The sequence below is a fragment of the Halyomorpha halys genome, unplaced genomic scaffold, assembly GCF_000696795.3.
Source record: "Halyomorpha halys isolate HHAL.00 unplaced genomic scaffold, Hhal_1.1 Scaffold540.1, whole genome shotgun sequence".
NCBI lineage: Eukaryota > Metazoa > Arthropoda > Insecta > Hemiptera > Pentatomidae > Halyomorpha > Halyomorpha halys.
Genome location: NW_027114507.1, coordinates 243,000 through 252,762, shown reverse-complemented (window position 1 = coordinate 252,762; position 9,763 = coordinate 243,000). Strand labels below are relative to the sequence as shown.

Below are 9,763 nucleotides of genomic sequence, written 5' to 3'. Positions count from 1 at the left end.
TATATACATACAGCTATGGAGATATCTGTGGACTGTATGATATCATGATGATAAAAGTATATATATAAACGCATACAAAGAAGATATGATATGAAAAAGAGAATATATATTTTTTTCATATTTTCTAAATTTGTTCTCCACATTTCTACTATTCTCATATCTTCTTTTTTTAGAACAAAATGTTGCCATACATTAAACAGCATAATTTTTTATTTCTTTATACCATACCAGCCTGGTTGGTCTTACATGGTTATTGTAACAGTCTGATAGTTATATTTTAACAGTTGATAGTGGGAGGAGGGGGTATTGTCTAATGCAAGAACACCCCAAACTATTTGCAATGCTATAACTATGAAACATTATAATGAAAAGTAATAAAGATAAAATATAAAAAAATAATAGTAATCCAAAGAAAATAACAGACAAAAACAAATAATATTTATAGAATCGATAAATAAAATGACATGTGCTGAAAAAATAATTAGAAAAGAAAAATAAAACAAAATAAAATGATGATAATAATAAAAATAAATAAATAAAGTATTTATAACAGAACTTCTTGAATCAGTCTGGGCTTCAGTCTAAGTGATGAGGTTGGATTGCCTAAGTTATATGTCATTGCATCTTTAACAATTGGTAAATTGAAGTGGAATATTGTAAATTGGTTTTAGATGAAATCATCTATCGATTCCACCAGCAGTCCACAATGCAATTGGTTGTTTAGTACAAACCAGGTGGAATCCTCTGCGAATATCAGAATCTACTTTTGGAAAGCCTGCAATTTTTTTCTTTTCATACATGGTCGCCCCCATACTTCAAAACCATAACATCAGTATTGGCCTTAGTACGGTTTTAAAATGAGTATAGTTATACCTGGTTTTAGTCCAGATTTTCTATTAACGATTGGATAGAGCAATGCTAATTTTGTACAGGTTTCGTTTAATTTGATGTTGATGTGATGATTCCAAATAAAGCAATGATCAAGATTAACACCAAGATATCTTACTGCTTCACTAACAGAGCTCCATTGCAATTCATTGCATGTGCGAAACAATTTAGGTGAGTCTGCTGGGCATTTAAAGGTAAAAACTTTTGTAGTACATTTTTCAATGTTGAGAGTAATCATCCATTTACCAGAGCACTGTTCCAGAGGTGAGTCTGCAGTAAATTTCGTCCATTATAATGTCACTGTGTTGATAAAAAAAAATGCTGTATCGTCAGCAAACACAGCTATGGAGATATCTGTGGACTGTATGATATCATGATGATAAAAGTTAAAGATAATGGGGGGAAAGTACAGAACCTTGTGGAGTAAAGGCATGAATAGGTCTGGTGATAGAATTTATGTTATGTATTCTAACAGTAAATATTCAAACATTCAGGAATGAGCACAGAATATCACAATAATACTTCAGAGTGTCTAATTTCTTTAGTTTGTATAGGAGACCCCAAAGCCACACCTAATAAGTCCAAAAACGAGACTAGCATGTGCTTCTTCATTTCAAATCCGGTTACTGTGAGTATATGTATACATTTGTACATAACTTTAAAAACAGGATTTGAAAAATTATATTAAAAATATAGTAAAATAAAAATGTATCAAACCTGAAAAGGAATATGTTCCATACCCCTCCTTTCATATAACACAGGAGAACCATTAAACTTTGTTACATCAGGGCACTGTATAGCAAATACTCTTAATGAAACCCCAATCTGAGGTGCAGCCAAACCAGCAGCCTTTGTCACAGTCATTAAATAGTATAACCTATTGAAAAGCTAAAAAAAATTTAGTATCCAGAAAGTACTATTAATAATAGACACAACACTGTAAGGATGACCTCTTCAAAGTTATCTGTTCTCTCAGAGGTAAGTATTTAAAATAACAAATAAAGCAATCATAATTTACAAATACATAAACCTAAACCCCTAATAAATCTAACAAGAGAAAACGATGATTAAATATTATGATATGTAATTAATCTATGAAAAACAAAAATATATAACTAACTATAATAAAATAAATATTGTTACCTTGATCATAGGACCACGTTTTAATGTTGAAGGATCTACTGGTTTCGCTGCAGATCTCAAAATTGGATCCCCTATCTGCACAACATGTTTATATGGAGGAGTAGGGGCCTTTCCAAGCCACCAATTTTGGTACCTTATTTTAAATAAGCGTAACTTCAAGTTTTTAAGCATTATGTTCACCACTGTAGAACCTAAAAAATATAGAATAACAATAAAAAAGTTTAAAATTTCAAAGCAGTAACTTGTTAATCTAAAAAAAATTTAAGACCTTGATAATCATAATAAATCAAAGACATACATAGAATGATGTGACTAAAAATATGTGACAAAAGAATCTAAAAATCATTATCAAACATTGTTTGATAGGATGGATTAAAAATAACTAGTTACAGAATAGATTTTAAGGATTATTAATAAATTGTGAACATATTTGAAAACTATAAATGTTTCCAAGTAGGCATTGATAATTTGTTATTCAACTTAAAACTTTAAAGAGCATTTTTTTATACACTAAGGTAATTTTTTTTACTTAGTTTGGTGTTAAAAATTGAAACAATCACAAATATAAATTGATTGATTGATATAAATTTCATGATTTATAACTACGAAAAAACATAATTGCAATTAAACTTTTTTTTTAAATCTTACTGGTTCTAATTAATACTACTGGCTTTTATATGAGCTGACTCCTATTAATATAAAACATTTTCTTATCACAACTCTGACTAGATAGAGTAGTAATCATAAAAGGTTATAAATATTGCCCAAAGCATAAGAAAGGGTCCATACATCCCAGAAGCCACCGTAGTATTATATTGAGGGAAAAGTGGAAAATTCGGATCTCAAAACCTGACTGTATTATAGGACGTATCAACTAAACGTTTTTATAAGATATAATATAATTATAAACATCAATGAGACTAGGAGATTGGTAATTGATATTCAGTTATAAGTAAGTTATAAAACAAGGAATATATATTAGTAAGATTTCATTTACTTATATCCAATACGAAATTTATTTTATCATTTAAAAGGTTGCTACTCATTACTAAATATACTACCACTAATTAGCTGTATTTAATTATACAAAAATAATGAAAAGAAACAAACTTTATTAACTAGTTGAGAACTTGGCAGAACAACAATGGTTTATTCAAAATGGATTTTTTTACATTATTTTTTTCCCAGGAAATGATACCTCCTGCATTACTTGCTACTTTCGATTTTATGGTAACCGGTGGATAACACGAATAAGTAAGCACGAGTCTGTGGAGTGGTCCTGAGTAAGCTATCCCAATCCTCTGACTATGAAGACAGGTTCCTCTTTAACTTTAAGAGGCTAACGGAGAGTGGCAGGATTGTGCCACGGAGAGTGGCTGGGCCCCTGTGTAAGGATTGAAGACGTCTCAGTGGAGTCGGTCAAGGAGCCAGGTCTTTGCTCTACCATGATGGATTTGAAGAAAGGGCCCTATATAAACTAGCAGTGACTAAGACGGGACCAGCTGTTAAAGCTGTCAATCGCCTATCATTAGTTGGCGACCCTTGATCAACTCTGACAAACAGCTTATTTTAAGCTGTAAAACCTATAAACATATTAAAGTTGATAGGAATTTAACATTTTCTATCTGGCATATTCCATGTAATTTTGACAAGAAATCGAAGGAACAATACAACTTTAGATCAACGATGGCTTGCCGTATTTCTGCCTGAAAAAAGCGACTGTGTTCCGTATTCTACAGTACGATGTCCATTAAAAGGTACGAGAACGAACGAAGACTGAGGTTTTGGGCAAAGCAGGAGAACTATAAGTCCTCAATAATTAGATGAAAACGATAATATTTTGAAAAAATCATCAACATAAGATGATGAATTCGTCTGAAATTAGAAACCAAATAAGAAGGGAGAGTCAAGTGACCGTGAGCGTCTGAAAATATGTCTTATATGGGGCAACTGTAAAAAGAAATCTTTTATTAAGGTTACAAAAAGAAAAGTGTAAATCAAAATAGATTAGTAAATCCCCCAATCTGGTGCTGGAATTGAGTTATTTGTTTGACAAACCAAAATTTAAGTTGAGACGGGAAGAAAATGATTGCGAAAGATCAATCAAGAGTTCAACCCGAAGAACACCGTTGTGCAGATCTGCACGATGGGTGTTCAGTAATTGTGTTTTTCAATAAGCGTCGTTAAGAAAATGTCTTTCATTGAAAAATAATGCCTATGTACAAATACATTAATATTTTTAAAAATAATTTAAAATTCAGCGGACGACAAATGGATATAAGGATATAGATATCCTTTGGATATAAGGATATATATACTTCATAACGGTCCTAAACATGTAGGGATCGTCTCTCTAGTAGCCTGAAACGGCACCACATTCAAAATAAAAAACCAACTGAATATTTAACGAAAGAAAAAATGTTAAAGATTGGAATTCCTAATATGTCAACTATTCTAGTAAAACTTGTGGATTTAAAGTTACGCAAGGCAATTTTAAATTGCGTTCGTTTAAATTAGTAGGTACGGTAATTAATTACATAAATATGAACTTATGATTAATTTATATATTTTTTTGGTCCTTATAGCATAAACTTTTGTTAACATTAATATATACATATATATATATTGTTACAGTTAGTAACTTTTTGGTTAGTATTATTGAGTTCCACAACCTCAGAAATAAATTAATAAAATGTTCAACTTTTTTTCAAATGTTTTTTTGTTAATGAATAAAATACATTTCTTTGATGGCGAAAACTTTTGGAAGATATTATACTTTATTAACTAGTGATACCACCTTCTTCAAAAGAAAAATACTTTTTAAAAGTTTCAAAATGAATAAAAAATTAAATCTAGAGAGGCATATATTATGGTGTTCCTCATTTCTTAATTTATGTACTTTTTTAAAAATCAGGAAACGTACTGTTTCTAACCAGAAGAGAAATAGGTTCTGTGAAATAATAGGTCCTTATATCCTCTCTGGAGTTAAGTTGTTGGGTAGTCATTCATATTTCAGTTCAATTTCACAACTTCGTTATTGTTGTCATATTTGTTTATTTGATATGCATCAATAAAATATTTTTTTGTAAGTAATAACAGTGTTTCATCTGAGGTCTTCCATACTCTTTTAAATTGATTTATTTATTAACTTCATAACTAATTAAGTATTTATTATATGTTTGTTTTGTTATAAAATAAATTACTATAATTATTAATAAATTACTAAAGTGGATTATATCTGTTTAATCATAATTTAAAATACTTCATCCAAAATAATTAAATAAATATTTGATATAGGTTGTTCTTTAATATTTAATTATTTCCTTGTGCAATTAAGTAAATATGTATTTTAAAGAATTAGAGACACAAATGCAAGTAATAGATAATTATCCATGCACCTCAAATTGTCTCTTGCTGTTTGAATTCTTTTACCTACCATTTAACTGGTTTTTGAATACTTTCTGCTGTGTCAACAATATAATTAAGTGTAGTAAGATTTATTTTAACTTGATATTTTACTTGGATAGCCATAATTTGTTTGGTTGTGAATCAGTTTTAATAAAAGTATTCCTATAAAGCTTTAACTGGATAGTTTGGAGTTTAAGAAGACAAAATAATTTGTTTTTGGTATTTGTGTTCTATTTGAAAAGATATTCAGAAGTAAATTTTGTATAATAAATTAGTAACCACAACTATTAAACACAATACAATGTTACATCTGTACTTAATGATCCTTATGATGGATTCATCAGAATCATGGTCAGTTGTTTTTGGTCCTTCAAGTACAGAAGTTGTATATACCAGAATACATAATTCAAGTTCATGTGTGTTAAAGGTCATCGCAGAAATTGTATGTGAAAGAATTATTCAATTCTTTGCAATTCTTGAAAAGATATTTTAATATTTTGTACAAGTATTAGTTTTTTTATAGGAGTAGGGTAACTTAGTAAGTTACTGTGTTAAATCCTGCACTCTAGATTTGAGTTTGGCTGTGTCAGGAAATTATTTATTCTGATAAATCAGTTGATTGTTGACCCTGCAATTCGGGAGTTCTTTGTTAGGTATACTCATAATCTATAAAGTGGGTATCCTCAAATGGGGAATACCTTGTGGTTGGGTATAATCTTGCCCAAATCACCTCCTTGTACAATCGTTAAGTGTGGAAACTCTACTTCCTTACCAAGTACTGAGAAGACCCTTTTATGGATTTCAGCGGTTCAGTTTTGTTTTGTTTTTATTCTGAGTAACGTGCTACTCGACTATAAATGCCTCAAAATATTTCAATAAGTTTTCATTTTGAATTCTGGATTGAGTCACGATAAATTTGTGCCAACTTTGTTTAGTGCAGGAAATCAGTGTTCTATCTGCTAGGTTACCGCGCTACTAGTTTCTTAAAAAATGCAAATTTTTTAATTATAAATGATAATATTTTGGGCTATAAAAAGAGAGTTATTATAAAACAAATATTAAATGAAGGAAATAAATAGAACTTCAATCAATTATTTAATTGTACATGGTTTTCTGCAAAATTAAACTTTCACAATGAAATGATATTAGTACTAAAAGATTTATTTATATTTACCCATTAAATTGTATGTAGATATGTAAGAATTATTCTGTTTTTGTGGGACTTAACATCTAACTGTAACCAGCTCTCGACCTTAGCCACTCTCTCCTCCCAATTTCTAAAGCTTTCTTTAAATACTTAAGTAAAATTTACTTCTTTAAAAAAATTCACATATTTTCTTTTCTAAATCATATAAATAATATTTAGGCCTTTTTCCAAATCTTTATAGCAAAGTTTGCTTTCTTTTTTGTCTATCTCTAGTACATTAGCATTATATGTCTCAGATTTCAATTACTTTTAAATTGTTAAATGCCTTAAGGTAAACCTACCTTTTGCAGAGATTTGTAACAAATGCTGAGGCTGCAGTATGTTTTCTTGACATCTTTACTTATTTTTGCCAGGAATGCATCCTACATTATATTTATGAATTGATTATTAGGAATATAAATGAGATTTTAATGATTACTTTTGGAAAGAGCTAAATTTTATTATTCAAAGATTAAACTTAGTTTAGCTGTAGTTCAAATTGACTTGGTATTGCAGTAACAGTTTCCAAGCATTACTCCAACGTATTGGGTGAGTTTGTGCTCAGTTATATACTATGTTCTATTATAACCTAGACTATTATTATTTTTAGCAGATCAGAGCTATCAAATTCTACTTGCTTAAGAGATAAACACACAATGGATCCGTTAAAGGTCGGGGCCTAAGTTCACATTAATATAAATCACTTTCTGTTGTCTGATTATAAGATGCAACTATGATCAACCATTTTCTCAGTGTATAAATGAGTTTAGGCCCATTCACCATGTTGGAGTAGTGCTTCAAAAAGTACCAAAAGTGTTATTGAGTCACAATAAAATTATGTTCTAGGTATAAATATAGTGTTCAGCCGCTATGGATGAGGATATAACTTCTGTAATTCCATGTAAGTTGTAATAATGTTATGACTATTATAATATAACTGGAGATTTAAGTAAAGATTAGCCTTTTGTTATATCTTTAAATTAATTCTTTATCTTGGTTTTATAATCAGACTTATTCTTATAATAAGAATAAGCACTAACAGTATCTAGGATCCTTCAAAAGATTTATATGGAGACTTATCCACTGCAATCCATTACATCAAGAGTTGGTACCCCATATTTTGTATACCTTTTTTGAATATAAATATGATGTTATAGCATTAAATTAAATTAATACTTTTTTCAGGGTTTATCCCTGACAGGAAGCCATAAAATTGGTATAGTGACTTTTAAATAAAAAAATACTAATTTTAAAACCCTTATGTAGAAAATATTCTGAGTGTAATTATATACCTAAAAATATTTTAAATACATATACTTGGATTAAAAAAATATTTTTTTAAAAGCGGTCATAATATTTGAATATAGTATATCTTTTACAATGTTTTCCAACCTTCCAGCTCCTTTATTAGTGTTATTCACTTGTTTCCTTTATCTTACGCTTATTAAAAATACGTATAAAGAAAGATCAAGAAATTGTTGCAATATTTGTTTTCAACTAATCATTAAGTGATGTGATACACTTATACTTGAAGTTTTAAATATAATATATTTTATTCAAATTAATGATTATCAATAACTTATAATACCAAAAAAAGCTCAATTATGTTGAAAAAAATTCCAGATATAAAATGTTTTCTGATGAGAATTTCCTTTGAATGCATTATGTTGCTGTAATAAAAATTCATGTTATTGGTCAACTATCAGAAAATATCCAAACATAAAGATATTATCACATTTTAAACTTTGTTTATTTAAACTGATAGTTAATAATGTAACATAATCACTATAGTGAGGCTGGTTTAATTTAAAATCCATTAGTTATATTACTGATTCATAAGAAATAATCCTTCAATTTTTTACAAGTTTAGGTTCATTATTCTTAAGTTCTTTTATTTTACCAATTTTAGGTGTTCAAGAGGAGCAAGTCTGGATTAAACAAGAAAAAGAGGATACCTATGAATCAGAAGATTGCTATGAAGGTATAATATAAAAATTTTAAGTTATAACTTTCGTGTATTTAACCATGAAACTTTATAATAATAAGTTTTATAGCATTAAAAGCTAACTGTTGTAGAACAATGAATTCTCCTATTTTTACAATCATCATTTCTTATTTAAAATATTCCGGGAATAAAATGTTTTTTGTACCTCTGTTTATTCCTTTATGTATAGTGGACCATGGTTATTTTATGATTCAATTTTGTTTATCTTTAATCCTTACCAAAGTAAATAATTTTTATTCTTCTTTAGAGAGTATCAATACAGTATTTATTGATTGATAAATATGGTAGTTATTTACTAGTTTTTATGAGATTTTCTGATCAATATGAACTAATGTTTTATTATTTAGTTCAGTTAATTTTTTTTTTTTTTTCTTACCTCCTGGAGCAAACAAAAAGGCATTTACAAATATATATATATATACATATATACATATACCCACTATTTCATTTTCTTGTTTTGCCAGGATGGCATTATATGAATGGTTGCCGGGTCCGCTGAAGGCGGTGTCAACAATGATGGCATATGTTTGCCTGGATGCTCACTAGGAATGGGGCTATTCCTGTAGTTCAATTAATATGAATTTCTCTCTAATATAATTTTATGTATTTTACAGTGGACTAACTCTATCTATGGGAGCCATAATTGCATTGATATTTAATAAATAAAACCAGTTTTTCTTTAATGCTGTTTAAGATTTTAATTAAATTCTGTAACAACAATTTGCTTTACTTCACTGAAATGATTGTATAAAAACTACCATAGTATTTCCAATTATTCTCATTTTCTTTGAACAGAAGAGTTCCATTCTCATCTCCCTGCATTCATTCTTGGTTTGAAGGAATTCTCTTCTTAATTTAATCACCCGCTAAACCGCTTGGTTTAAGAAGTCTTGAGGACTTAATATCTTGCAGTTGTCTACTCCTTTTAATAGACAACTCCTTTTTTACTCTAAATATGTTTAATTTATCTTAATCTATGCTTCAGGAGGCGACAGTAGCAGCGTGGTAACGCGCCTGTCTGCCAACCCATGGATTGCGAGTTCGATTCCCCCGCCCTATCCGGGATTTTTTCAAACTTATAACCATACAACACTCACTCACAACCTCTCCCCGGGCATTTGTAAGGCCTTTTT

At 29.3% G+C, this 9,763-nt stretch overlaps 2 protein-coding genes across 3 annotated transcripts in view; one reads left to right on the top strand and one right to left on the bottom strand.

The window, feature by feature from the left end:
• The window catches only part of LOC106684047 (peptide deformylase, mitochondrial), a 4,656-nt gene extending 1,866 nt beyond the window's left edge, over positions 1 to 2,790 (bottom strand). The window contains exons 1-3 of one of the 2 annotated variants that reach the window (XM_014425888.3): positions 2,680 to 2,790; positions 2,032 to 2,222; positions 1,606 to 1,776 (exon numbers count right to left, since the gene is read on the bottom strand). In XM_014425888.3, coding sequence (XP_014281374.1) covers positions 1,606 to 1,776; positions 2,032 to 2,202 — 342 coding nt within the window. In that variant the 5' untranslated portion in view covers positions 2,203 to 2,222; positions 2,680 to 2,790. Of the gene's footprint in view, positions 1 to 1,605; positions 1,777 to 2,031; positions 2,223 to 2,299; positions 2,653 to 2,679 lie in introns of those variants that run through there. The other variant, XM_014425887.3, reaches the window with a different exon arrangement.
• Positions 2,791 to 5,001: 2,211 nt separating this feature from the next.
• Positions 5,002 to 9,763, top strand: part of LOC106684045 (zinc finger X-chromosomal protein) — an 11,138-nt gene continuing 6,376 nt past the window's right edge. Inside the window, exons 1-3 of the mRNA XM_014425880.2 lie at positions 5,002 to 5,116; positions 7,472 to 7,526; positions 8,535 to 8,606. Coding sequence (XP_014281366.1) covers positions 7,496 to 7,526; positions 8,535 to 8,606 — 103 coding nt within the window. The 5' untranslated portion in view covers positions 5,002 to 5,116; positions 7,472 to 7,495. The remainder of the gene's footprint in view (positions 5,117 to 7,471; positions 7,527 to 8,534; positions 8,607 to 9,763) is intronic.